This window comes from Anas acuta, chromosome Z (genome assembly GCF_963932015.1).
Source record: "Anas acuta chromosome Z, bAnaAcu1.1, whole genome shotgun sequence".
NCBI classification, from domain to species: Eukaryota; Metazoa; Chordata; class Aves; order Anseriformes; family Anatidae; genus Anas; species Anas acuta.
In genome coordinates, this window is record NC_089017.1 from 63,077,529 (window position 1) to 63,091,571 (window position 14,043).

The 14,043-nt window shown below is 41.0% G+C and overlaps 1 protein-coding gene across 2 annotated transcripts in view; it reads right to left on the reverse strand.

Moving 5' to 3' along the window:
• ACO1 (aconitase 1) overlaps positions 1 to 14,043 on the reverse strand; it is a 36,273-nt gene that overhangs the window by 20,351 nt on the left and 1,879 nt on the right. For both annotated transcript variants that reach the window (XM_068665918.1, XM_068665919.1), the window contains exons 2-4: positions 5,093 to 5,213; positions 3,244 to 3,412; positions 631 to 768 (exon numbers count right to left, since the gene is read on the reverse strand). In XM_068665918.1, the coding sequence (XP_068522019.1) occupies positions 631 to 768; positions 3,244 to 3,412; positions 5,093 to 5,189 (404 nt within the window). In that variant the 5' untranslated portion in view covers positions 5,190 to 5,213. The remainder of the gene's footprint in view (positions 1 to 630; positions 769 to 3,243; positions 3,413 to 5,092; positions 5,214 to 14,043) is intronic.

A 14,043-nucleotide genomic window follows, 5' to 3' on the forward strand; every position in this document is an offset into this window, starting at 1 on the left:
AGGAAACATGTAATTGCAGGATCCGTTTTGAAGAGTATTTTGGGAGGCACACATTTACAGACTATGGAGGTTAAAAGGGCCCCTATGTATTGTATTTACTTGCAGGTCTAGTAAGTGTTTGTCTGTCTCTAGCATACTGAAGAGTCATTAGCATTATGCTTTCCTGTACTTTTGGGGACCATATTAATCAATGTGTTCTCTGTGGAGGTATTAAACTAGCAAACAGCTGGGTTAGGGCAGCTCAGGTCTATTCTTATATTAATAAGGAAGAAAGGAGACAGTCTTGCATGTCCTTTCCAAAAAGGCCCACAAGGTCAAAAAGTGCATGTGGAAAAAAGCTATTTCTGAACAACTAATAATAATGCAGTATTATTATGGAAAATTGTGATCACCACAGGTCTGGACTGAGCCTGTTTCTATTAACATTTATTCCAGGCTTGTGCTACTTAGAAATGCTCTACAGAAAAAAAAAAAAGTAAAACCATTTTGTTCACAACAGCAACACATACAACAGTTTATCTTAATCACTTGCTAAGGTCCAAATGCTTGAGTATCACCAATTACACTACCAGTAATAGAAACTAGTTTCCTAATTAACCTTATGAAGTAAGAGTGAATTTGTGTCCTTACCGCCTGTTAAAATCAACCTGGATGGAGTGATCTATCACAAGATCAGCAGGACAGATAGGATTGATTTTTTCAGGGTCCCCACCAAGTTTCTTCACAGCATCACGCATTGCAGCAAAGTCAACAACAGCGGGTACCCCACTGAAATGGAAGAGAATTAGAAAAGGTGAAACAATTTGGAAAACAAAAACAAAACAAAACACAACCTAGGACTCAGAATAAACATCTACTGCCATATATGAAGCAAACCATAGCCTGACCCTAAGCCTCTCAACCACTACTCTACTGCAGAGATGCTACCCTTGGGAAGATGAAGTTGGAAGAATAGAAGAGACAGAACTGTATCTACATCCTGAGCATTGTAACAATGAAAAACTAAAACCATAATTAATCCCACCTCCTCCCCCACCCCCCAGCAAAGAAAAAAAAAAAAACAGAAAGCATTTTAACATGCTTGGCTGGGACTCCGGAAAACTGGTCCTATTCAGCATTCCTTTGGGACCTTGAACTGATTTCTCTTCTTTTGCTCTGTTCCTTTCTCCTCTCCAGTCACGTAAAAAAATATAAGAAATGGGGGAGGTGAAAGGGAAAACAACAATATCCTTCCTTCCTTCTCTGTTTCTTTAGCTGATTTTAAGGCAAGGACCACCTCTACCTCTTCCAAGGTTTGTGAAGCACGGGAGAGTCTTCTCCCTATTTAGAGATGTACATTCCATACTTCTGCCAATTTCACTGGCAAAGCAGGGTATCACAGTTCTTAAATCACAAAGGACGTGACTGCAGAACACCTGTATTTTCAAAAGTGCATTTCAGTTTGGGAAGCCTCACAGTAAAGAATTGCTTCCTAATGTTTAGAGGGAACTTGTTTTTCAGTCTTTTTGGCCTGTCACTGGGCACCATTAATTAGAGTGAGACTGGCTCCATCTTTTTCATACCCTCCCTTCAGGTAGTTATATATATTAATAAGATCTGCCCTGAGCCTCTTCTTCTCCAGACTAAACAGTACCAAGAATGAAAAAGCTTTGTAATTCCTGCAGAATTTTAGTTGAAAAACCTGAGTGTTTACAGAAAAAAAGGAAAAAAAAAAAAAAAAGGAACAAAAAAAGCAAGAACAGGCTTTGTGTTATCTAGCATTGACACAATTGGCTGCTTAGTAGTTTGAAGGAGGCTTTTTTCTGTCCCAGAATATGCATACACCAAGAAAAACAGCAGATGCTATATTATGCTTCCTGGCTGGACTAGAGGGAGGACAGGCTTGGGAGCAGGTGAGAGGAAGCATTATTTTGCTAGCTACCAACATTATACAATTGAAAAGAAACAGAGACAATATCCTTCTACATTCATACAGGAACTCAGCATATTTGCAGAGCAGTCAGATCTAGGAAATTCAATAATCCTAATCCAGGACCTGTGAATGTAATTGTCGTATGGCTTCTGTAAAGCTGGCAAAGGCTGCTCTTTCTGAAAGCTCCCTCAGAGGGGCATGCTCAAGAGCTTGTTTTTAAATGCAGCTGCTCTGCAGACTTACAGGGAGATTTTTAAAAACTCAGTAGGAGAGTAAGGGGCAAGAAACTCAGTAACAAAGGGAACAAAGTTTGCTTGTAAGTTTGGCTTCCTCTGTACTTGATTTTTTTTTCTCCAAATGTTAACAACAGCCGGTAGGCAAAAAAAAAAAAAAAAAAAAAAAAAGCTAGGAAATCAGCACTTTTTTTTCAACTGAAGCTTTGCCAGTTTTTTCCAAATGTCTTCAGAATTTGACCTGTGTTGTGCCTTTAGGAAAACCAGAAGGTACGACAGTTAAGACACGTTACTGTTCTGAGGAATAAAATCAGATCACATTTTAGCAGCATGCAGCTTCCCAGAGATGAACTGAAATCTCTCTGCACAAAGGTACAGGACAAAGGTACAAAGGAAAGTGGACTTCCATACTATGCTATATATTCATACTACGTATTTTTCAAATACTGTATTAAAAAGAGTTAGAAGTTACTGTTCCATCTGAAAATCAGCTTTCCACAACTATCAGGGATTATTACACGCTGGCATATGGAAATTAACACCACTGCAATACAAGCACCTTGCTTTCTGAGTCCGTTAAGCAGAAATCTCAACTGGCATGTCTGGGAAAAAGCAGATATTTACTTTTTCTAAAGCAGAGAAGCCTTTAAAAATATATATTTGGAATAATACTGATTCAAAATAGAAAATAAATGATGTGGGTTATAAATGAGAATTGAAAAGGGTAAAATATTGAAAGCAAGAGCCCCTGCAAAATATACCAAAAAAAATAGCAATGACAGGAAAACCTTTTAACTCTGAATTCCTTCATTTGGATGCAAATTTATCCATCTCATTTTCTTCCCTGCCATTTTTCAAGAATTTCATAAAGATATTTATTTCTCTACCCCAGAAGTACTTCATCTAGTGCTTTTAACGCAAGTGTTTGCCTCCCCGGGTGCTGTCTGTTTGTCATATAACATCCAGGAAAGATGAAAAAAAAGCCTGTCAAGCATTTAATTGCTATTCCTTCCCTCAGCTCACCCTCTCCACCCCAAGCTGAGCACCGCTGGACTTTCAAGAGCCCCTCTTCCTGGCTTTGGAGATCATCAAACTCACGTGAAGTCTTGGAGAATAACTCGTGCAGGCTTAAATGGCACTTCAACATTTTTGTGTTGCACGACTTTCCAATCAAGAATATTCTCAACATCTTGCTTCTTCACTAGGAACTCATCACAGTTACGGATTGCTGCTTCCAAGAGGACTCGAATAGAAAATGGCAGACGTGCTGCATGGGTAAGAGGCAAGAAACAAATTCAGCTTTTACATTAGGGACTGATTTTTCAAATACTGTATTAAAAAGAAAGACCTCAACAAGCATAGGGTTCCATGCCCAGAGCAGATGGCTCCTTTGGTGCTGTCCCCGAATTCTGACAAGGCTTTATTCCAATTTATCAGACATCCATTTCTATCTCCCAGCTTTGCCAGGAGATCAGTGCCAACTGACCCATTCCACTCAACTCCTGCAACAGATTATCTGTTGTTGTCCCTTTGAGACAGTTGACAGTAATGGCCAAAGGACTGCTGTCCACTGCTCTCCCTGCCCTCCACAGTGACTCTACCCTGGAAACAGACCATGCTCACCTAGTTTCTCTACAGTTTCCTCTCAATCTTTGCACTGAACACAGAAAACCAAAATTTTCTACCTGGCAAAATGGAAAGCACACACTTGATGGTCTAACCAGTTTCTTCTTTTCCAGAGATGGAAAATGAAACTGAACTGCAGCAAGATTGTGCATCTGCTGATCTTCTAGTTCAAGTCAGAAATACTTACATAAGATGACACAAAATATTAGAGCAGTCCTGACAGCTCTACTGCAAGCAACAGATGTGAAGAAAAAAAAAAAGCTTCTCTGCCCTCCCTTTCCTCATTCACTGTAATAACAGCTGTTTGATTTTGTCTGAGTATATCAGTTCAAAAATCTGAGAAGTCTGTCCTAACTTTCTATCCACGGCTTCCCAGACACTTAGTCAGAAACACCTGTGGGGGCTTTTTTGGTTGCTTGGTTTTCAATTCCACTAAACCCAGTTGCTAAGTTATTCAATTTCTCTTCTGTACAATGAGAATTACACTTTTTTTTTTTTCCTTAAAGAATCTGGACATCAGGATTCTGGAATAAATCAACTGATAATACCATATAGGCATTTGCCTGTTTCTTCAGACTCATCTCTGCTTTTAAGAGACAAAAGTCCAGCATTAACTTTCCTCATTTACAACCTGTCTGAGCTTGCAATGGGTATGTACTGCTGATATTCGGAGAAAACATTCCTCCTCTTCCAAGTTTGTTTCCTGAATTCTCCTTAATCACCTGTTTCCTCTTTGAAAGAGGAAAAACGCCCAACACAGACAGCTGTGTTATATACACTATAGATACTGGCTTAGAAAGCCAGTGGCATGGCATGTAATATTTCTACTAGTGCCACATGGAATATGCCTGAGTACATTCAGGAAATGTCAGAAGACCAAGAGAAAAAGCCTCCTCAGAAACAATTCTTCTAGCCTCTATTCTTTCTTCCTCTTAAAGCTGAACAGCCCTTCTGGATGATTTGGTCCTGTCAGCGTTAGGTCCTTTCCAGCCTTTCCCTGTGGCAGGATGGTATATGAGAAAATTTGCTCTCTTGGTTTTGGCTAGTCCTCATTCACTCGGGACAAACAAGACTGCAACATGCAGTTTGTGTGCACAGCATGTTGAAAAAAATAACTGTCAACTTGCCAGCACTTCTGTAATTCTAAGTTTCCAGAAATAAATCTTGCTCTAAGTTTGTTTTCAAGAACCATTTTCTGAATTCGTATTTCTCTCCAGGACTGTACAATCAGAAACCAAGTAGCACCCAGTGTTGCAATGTCTCTTTCTCAGGTGCTGCTCATCAGTGCTAACCAAATGCTTTCTTTATGTTGTCAACATACCGTATCTCACATCTTCCAGTTTGGTCAGATTAAAGAACTTCTTCAGGGGCTGTTTAGGGTCTAGCGGCTCCACAATCCGTGCAAAAGGGTTGCTCATGGTTATTAAAGACACCTAGTGTCCCTAAAACACAAAAGAAAAAAAAAATCAGAGCCATTTTCACAGTATCTGCCCACATAAAAAGGATGTGTTCCACAATCCCACGTGCAAAACTTATACCAGACAAAAGGTACTGTACAGACTGCACTAGTCGCGCCCTTTCCCCACAATCTACTTGAAACATGCCCTCAGAGATAGGAGGTCTGCAGGAAGAGCATTGTAAAAACATATGATAAGCCATGTGGTTTAAAAAGGAAGCTCATATTTCTGGATTCACACTGTCTGCATTATCATGTTCTTGGGGCTACTTCTAGATAACCATTTGTGATCCAGAAACCACTACAACAACATGGTCCTGTTTCCTACGTGGCAGCAGTCTAAAGCTGAAGAGACAGGCATCTGCACTCAAAACTCAAGCTGAATCAAACAGAAAACATGATGTTTTTCACTTGAGCCTGAAAATGTTGCACACTAAGACTACAAACTCTGACTGACTATCTGAGAAACAAGGAGTCCTCTTGATTTCAGTAAGATTCACTTGAGTCCCCACAAAAAAGAAAATTAAAGCTGACTCCACTCTAAACATCATTTCGGTTTGAGACTTCTTCTCGATGTCACTACCCTAATGGTACAGTGGCCAGAACCCTCCGTTGGGACCTACAAATGCTAGGATTACTTACACACATTAAAGTACACAGGAATATTCCCAATATCAAGGCCATCTAGCATAGGAGGGCTGGGATTGGAAATATCTGTCAATCTCCAGGGAAGTTGGTTGCATGCAAAATGCCTATTGCAACAGTTCCTAGGACATCAGCACCTGAAGTCTGCCCAGGGCTCTCTCGGGAGCCCTGCTTTAGGCTAACATATGACTGGGAACAAGCTAACGATGCAACAGTAAGGGCAATTATCCTCCCCCAGCCTGGAAACATACACAGATTTTTTATTTTTTAAAAAATATATAAACAGATCAATTTCTATTTTCACACAACACTGCTCTTATCTTCATTCAGGTAAGGCTATCTCCCCTTTGTCTCAGTTTTTCAAACAAACAGACAAAAAAAAAACAAACACCATGGTATGAAATGCTCATCCTTGAGACTGGTGGGAAGAAGGACTGTATGCACAAAGACTAGTATTTGTGAGTCACAGCGAGTACCAGGCCAAGGAGTGAATTAGTTTATTTCACCCATCAGCCTCATTAACCATTAAGGAAATTCTAGTATGTGGAAAGTGTTTATGGAGGACTTTTAAAGCAGTCCAGCACAAATCACATCCCATGTAGCTTCAAGACAACAACCAAGTTAGAAGTGAGAGTGGGACAGAGAGATAGCAGAGATGAGGACAAATCAAGGATGTAAGGCATTAAGATACTGTAGAAGAAAGGAAAATGTCTAACATTCTGCCACACAAAACAGGGGAAAATTTTTGAGAAAAAGCTGAATGCCCAGAGAAGGCAGAAAGGTAGGAAAATGAACAGACTGCAAACGCCAGATCAACAGAAGTTAAGATGAGGCACTGTTTGCTGTAAACTATAAACTTGTATCTGGGAGTTCACAAAAGCCTCCACCTTTCAGAGAACAGTGTTTACTCCTAAGCATTCACAGACAACACACTCCTTTACTGCGGAGAAATCAAGTTGATTTTTTGTCCCTGCATTAGGTCAAAGACAATTTCTGTTCTGCACTGGACCCTCTATCATGTCCCTAAAACTCCAGCTGCTACATGTGTGTTTGAATTTGTCCTATCATGAACTAAGTGCGCCTGACATATCACCTCATCTATCTACAGGTTATTCTCTCAGGTTCCTCATCCATGCTTTGCAGATACCAGTCCCTTATACAACCTCACCAAATTTTAGTTTTCTTCTCTGAACAGCATGAGTTACTCCGGTATTCCTCTTCTGAAGCAAACCCTGTCCTCCTAGGATTGAGCATGACTGAAATAAACTGCTTCCTTCCTCTCCTTGCAAGCCGATTTTATTTTCTGCCTTCCAAACTGAGAACTTTATTTTATGTATACTCATTTCTCATGAGAAAGCCAAAAGGGCCCTTGAAGATAGGAAACTCTGGGGTGTTCACTGACAGATGCAGCAGACCTTCATTATGACCATAATGAGGCCACTGTATTCACTTTGCATATTCTCCTGTAAGTATAAATTGCATCAGCAACATTTCTCTTTTAAGTCAGTGTCTTGTCAAACCTGTGAGCTCAAGACCCTACGATGGAGACTTTATTGACTTGAAAGCACTTTTGCCATTATCAGTTAGTTGAACAAATATACCAGGCTGGAGGTCACCAAGGCCTAAACACGTGTTCTCTTCTCTGGCTGACTGGCCAAAAAGGCGCGAGGAAGCAACACTTTGCAGGTTGACTCCACCAGCAAAACCTTAAGTAATCACTGCAGTGGATACAGATTAACCCGTGATTGCGGCACAGAGTATTTATCCAGGCTGTGCAGACACTGAAAGGTAAACACGCAAGCAGGTTAGCCAGCACCTGTCGGCGGAGGGCTGGCTCGGTGTGCAGGGCCACGCGCGTTGTGCATGGCCGCAGCTGAGTGGCCACCCCACAGAAAGCACTCGATCTCCTGCCCTGGATGGCATGGAGGCCACATCTGGAAGGGGATTCCTCACACCAGCCCTCAGGATGAGGGGTGCACAAACCCAGGGGCTTCAGGGTAACAGGCACAAGTAACCCGCACGAGCTGCGCTGCTGAAAAAGAAAGCCAGGGCTGGTCCCCTTCCTTCACGTTCGTGCAGCTCTGGACACAGGGAAAGGAGCAAGGGGAGCTCTGAGGTGTGACACAACAAGGAGGATTAACTAAATGAGAAAGGAAAAGTATCACGAGCCAGGAGACCTCCACGACGCCAGTGACTGAGGAAAAAGCTGTCAAGTTTCCAGCTAGCTTCCTTCTGCCCCGCAGAATCCACGTCTTCGTGAGCACATGCTAAAAGTTGAACTTGGAGTAAGGATGTTTAGTTTCTAGGCATTAGTAGTGAAAATCTGCCATTTTGCAGTATGGCAGATTTCACATTCTTCACTGAGGTGTTTTTCTGAAGTCGTTGACACTCCTTTCATTATACATTCCCCTCCACATACCATCTACCAAGACGCATATTCCCATTACTTGAACCTTTCCAAAGGGTTGCTTGACTCGTGTAAAGTGTACCAGGTAAACAGTAGTCTTACTTTAGCCCTCCCTGTGCTTGCTAATACAATTCCACCAGCACTGGCAATTAGGGTTCACATTAATGCTGGTCATCCTTTAATCCAAAGTCCCCAACTATCGATGTCACCTACTGAGCTTGTCCTATCGATGTCGATGCTCAGCGCTATGCTGACCCCCTCCATCTCCTGCTGGAGATTATCTAGAATTTACCCACAGTCTGCACATCAGCTCACCACAGAAAAGTCTGGGTTTTGGCTTTCCTGTTGTTCTGGCTTTCCCAGCTCCAGCTCTCTCTCTCTCCCCCACAAAAGCAAAAGTGCAGGATTCTTAGCATCAGCATGGAAACCATGAATACCAAGAGGGGCAAATTTATTTGGACTAGGTCATAGCTTTCCAAATATAAAAAGGGAAACTGTTTTTCATGCATGTAACATTTGCCCTTCAGAGCAGAGAACAAACCCTGGGCTAAAACAGCTGTTCCACACTGTATCTGTGGATATGACACAGCAGGGTTCAAATCTCTCCAGCAACAAAATCTTGTATTGTGATACTCTAACAAAGCAATCACACTAGCAAAATATGTGTACAGTAACATTCCTCACACCATCTGCACTGAGTAGGTCAGTACACTCAGCATTTACCATCAGTGCTCAGACACTCACTTGCAAGAAAAGACCGGGACAAATATGTCCATGGGCTGTATTGTGCACGTGAACCTCTGTGGCAGCCTGAAGACCGTGTGGCTGGATGATCGTCACATACAAAATACACACAGTCCCAAAGGGACTGGAAGGAAAAGGTATCTGTATCCTCCTGTCTCTGTTTCTTTTCTTCAGAGTTAATCAACTAAATCAAATACATTAAAGGGATGATAAAGTCTCACATGGATCCTCAAAAATCCTCAAAAAAAAAGATAAAGACATGCAACTTAATTTCACTTTTTGTCTTAAGAAAATTCACAGGGGATTTAAACACATTTTGCGTGTGTTTTCACACTTTTAGTTTATTGATTTAACTTTTCTGACAACACAAACCCAGTACTAGTTGCATCACAACACCAACTGGAAAAGGACTAAGCTCCGGATACTGGGGAATTAATTAAAGGACGTTCTCAATTGATTGTGGATCCTGGATTGTGCTTCAGACCCCTTTAAAAGCAGCAGCGCAGCCTGGAACAATCTCAACAAGCTGAAACATGAGTGAAACAGATGTAATTGAAAAAGCATCCTGCAGTTTTGCACTTGTAGAAGTTATCTCACGCAGACTGCAGGGAAGGAAGAGGTGCAGTACTTACAGAAGAGAACCTGATGACAGATTCCACTCTAAATACCACCTTAGCATACTATCCTACTCTCTTTAGATCTGCAGAAGAGGCTGAAAGTAAAACGTGAATACAGCTAATCAGACTAAAAGGAACAATCTCTGCACCACTAAAATATTTGTATATTCATATTGAAACATAACCGCTCTTACTTTCATTTGTTGAACGAGATTAATGCCAGGAACTACATTGTTCTGATTTTCTACGGGTCTCAAGGGAGACACTTATCTCTCGCTATCCAGAATACAAGAAAACCTTAGCATATGTAGTATTTTTACGCTGAAATAGATGTTAATAGCAACTCATGCTTTTTTGTATTACACGAGTGTCAACAAAAGACTCTTGCAGAGTAATAATCACTTATCACTGAAGTGCCTGAAGACCAACCAAGCACGCACATTTATTTTGTTTGACCTGCAGAAAGAAAAGAAAAGAAAAATCCCTGGATGAGGGAACTTCTGTCTAAACTTCAGACCATAAAGTCTGAATGTAGGCACATAACAGGCATGGTCAGGAACAAGTCTATGCCACCACTGTCTCTTTTAATTCGTCTTTGGTTTCTTGGTTGTTGTCTTACAAATTATGCAAAGGTGCCTCCATTATTAGCAGGCAGGGATCACTTGCAACATCTACTCATAAAATTAAACATCTAGTGGCTTGACACACTGAAGCAGACTTTTCCCTGGACAGCAGGTTCATTCTCTGTCCCCGCTGGGAAGAACAACAGCACAGAATCTGCAAAGGAGCAGCTTAACTTGGGCATCCACTGGAAGTGGTTACACACAGCAAACACAGAGATTGAAGGTTTAGACCTGCAGGTGTGACAGGTGTCTGTGAAGAAACATCCAACTGAAAACTGGAAAAAGGAGGGTGTGCGAGTGGGCAGGACTGCTATGATAAAAATCCTTGCCTGATGATGGGAAAAAGGCAGAAGACCTATGGATCACTCACAGCCTTGCTTGGAAACACAGCACTTACCACCTGTGCTGAACCTGACCACTTCTCTGCCATCTTCAGTTGTGATCATCATCCTCCTCTTGCCCCCACAAGTTATTATTTCCTTTAGTTTTGTCTAGTCAACAATTGACATGTTGTATGTATGCTTGCATGTTTGTATAAAAAATCTCAGGGGAGCTGCCACAGAGCAATACACTACTGAACTGTAAATCCATCACAATACTGAGCACGCAATTTCTGTCATTACTGAGAACTACATACAGCTACAGAGCACTTCTGAAACTTGGGGTTATTGCTCTGTTCCCCAGCAGAAAATGAGCGTCTACAATTTGCAGAGCTCTACTCATGTTTTCACATTCTGCTTAGCAATGGGTCTTAATTAAAAATGTTGATGACTTCATTTATTTCAGTTTACGAAAGTTTCAGATCTCTTAGCCATGAACCAAGATTTGGAAGGTAGTGAGAAGTGTCTATGCTTGTGGCAGGGGTTGGAACTGGATGATCTTTAAGGTCCCTTCCAACCCAAACGATTCTGTGATTCTAAGATCTGTTAGCAGGTCCATCAGGTAGGAAGTTCTGTCCTGTTGGAATTGCGACATGCCCTGCGTAAACACCTACCTTAGTTGAAAATATCCATGCTAAGCATGCTGACAGAAATCTACATGTTTGATACGGAAAGGCAGCTTCTCCAGCATGAGTCAGGTGTCTGCAGTAATAACTCTTTGGCAAATAAACCCAACCATAATTCAAGACAGTTTAGAAAAAAAAAAGAAAGTTAACATACATATTTGTGTGGTAGAAAAAAATATTTGAAATATAAAGGTGCTGAAGGAAAATGTTTCTGCTATCTTGGCATGTATTGAAAAAATACATAAAAAGCCCCTGGCACTTGGATGAAGTTCAACACCAGTACACCACTATTGGAACAAGCAGCGTCTTGTTTTATAACGTATCTAGCTATAATTACATTTGTATGCACCCAGAACAGATGAGTACAGCTACAGCTGCAATAAACACAGGTTTCTTGTTTTGATTAAAAGAAGCTCTTACTATTTAACATTTGCTCTACCTGTGACAGATAAGGCCACTATAGAAGAAACACAGAGTGCAGCACTGATGTTAACTGTCTGCAATGAGATTTCAGTGCTACTAGAGACCTGAGAAAAGAGCATCTTTGTGTTTCTCTGTTTCACAGAGAAGTCCACAGTTACATAGATCCTTAAAGAGAAGTCCACTAGCAATTTGACAGCTGAGAAAGTATTTTCATGGTATAAACCACTTCATTATTGTGCACTGGAAGAAAATACAGCAATATGTAAAGGATTTTTTTTTTTTTAAACTCTCTACACAAGCTTTCAGGGAACCCTTTTCATCCTGAAGGCTCAAAAGGAACTTTGTACTGGAACACAAATGGGACCTTGGATTACTGACTTTACTGCTTGCTCCTAATGCCTAAACCTTTGACTGCAACACTAAAGTACATACTTACTCAAAACCACAATGTGCTGTACTTCAAGCGCATTGGAAAGTCTGCTAATTGCATATCCCTATAATCTACATAATTCTCAGGCTATCATAAGCATTCTGAGAATTTCACATCGTTAACAGTGCTGTAGCACATTTGCAGGAACTGAAAATTTAGTTCAGAGATCATGCTTGCGAAATCAAGGCTTTGGGTTTTGCAGAAACTCCAGCTCCAAGTGAGCTGTAAGTTTAAATGAGCGCTCAGTTTCAAGATGCGGATAATAAGCTCAACCCCGAGTCATCCCTCCGGAAAGCCAAATGCTACCTCCTCCTCCCTCACTTGGCAGAAAGCTAGTTCACTTTCTGCTCAAGGGGCTGTTGAAATGCTTCTCTTGCATGCATCTCACCAGCTTTTGATGACCCAGACAAGCACACATATCTAGTATCCTCAGACAGCCTCTGGAATGTGATCTAACCTTACAGTTAAAAAAAAAAATCCAGATCCTAATTAAGCAGGCATAAATGTTAAGGGAGCACTGTGTCAGCAGACTCACCAGTGAGTGTCCTAGTTAAGAGTAGAGACTTTTTCTTTTTCCTTCAGGAAAACAAGCTGTATTACATGTAATGACACAAGGAAGCCTATCTGGAGGCTACTGCTGAAAAATAAAGCCTTGATTTATTTTTTTTTTTCCCCTGAAAGAGTAATGCTGAACTTTAACCTACTTCCTACCTCTGTACAAATTTGCTGCTCATTTCCCCTGTTAGCAGTCTTAGACTATACATTAATAAATATGCAGCATGGACTAGTTTTAACAAAGAGCCAGCTTTCAGCGTTAGGAAAAAAAAAAGACAGGGGAACACGCAGGAACACGTTCCCACCAACAAGCTAACATGGAGGCACTGCAAGAAGGCTGGAACTACAGTGTTGTAAGCATGTACAAATGCTTGGTCTGAAATTTGGTTTCAATTTCAGTATGCAGGATTAAAAGACATATTACTGGTCTGTTTGTTTCAAAAGGCTCATGTGAAAGTTGGAAGGATGACTGCAGAAGTGCATGGGAAGTGGAAACTAAATGAGAGTAATGTGAATCAGCTCTTTTCTACTTGCCCCACTAGCAATGTACCAGCCCTGTAAACTGCTGTTTCTGCACCCCTAGGACTCCTTCTGTGCAACTCTGTTCCAGAGCAATCAAAAATACGTAGGTGGAAGGAGTCCTTTCAGGATGAAGAACTGATGAAATAATTATTATTACTGTTGTGAAGTAAGTCTGGCATCATGGTGTTTTTCCCCTAATTTTCAGGCCTTTGCACTCTGGAAATACTGGAAGATAATCTTCTCACAGTAAAAGCTGCTGCCTAGAATCTCAGCAGCTATTCTACTGTTCATGTACATGAATCAATCCAACTTTCAAAATGCCTTGCTTTCAGTCTGCAAGCAGAACAACTCGGTATCTGATAACATTTCATCAATTCCAACCAGCTGTTACCAGAGCTTACTAGCCAAGCTCCCAGGGGAATAAAATTAAGTTTCCATCAAACATTGTTTTAATTCAAATGACTTTTTCAGAACAGTTTTCTGTAAAAAGGCTAAGGAAAAACAAAACAAAACACCCTATTTCACAAGCTTCTGGAGTCCTGACCCTAAAATTGCGGGATGTCCCAATTCCTGTGAGGACGTGCCAAATATCCAGAGGAAATCTTCTGAGCTAACCACTCCCCAGGCCAACACTGAAGGAAAGAACCCTGAAAAACTCTTACCTCCTATTCACACAAACAGGACAAACTAGGAAAAAGAAAAAAAAAAAAAAAAAAAAAAAAGAAGACTCATCTTTACCTCCTCACTGTTTCAAAAGAAGGAAAGGGACCACTCTTCAGTTCAGACCATTCCAGTGATCTGAAGTGGACTGTTACTGGAGTGAGGAAGAAAACTTCCAGCTATT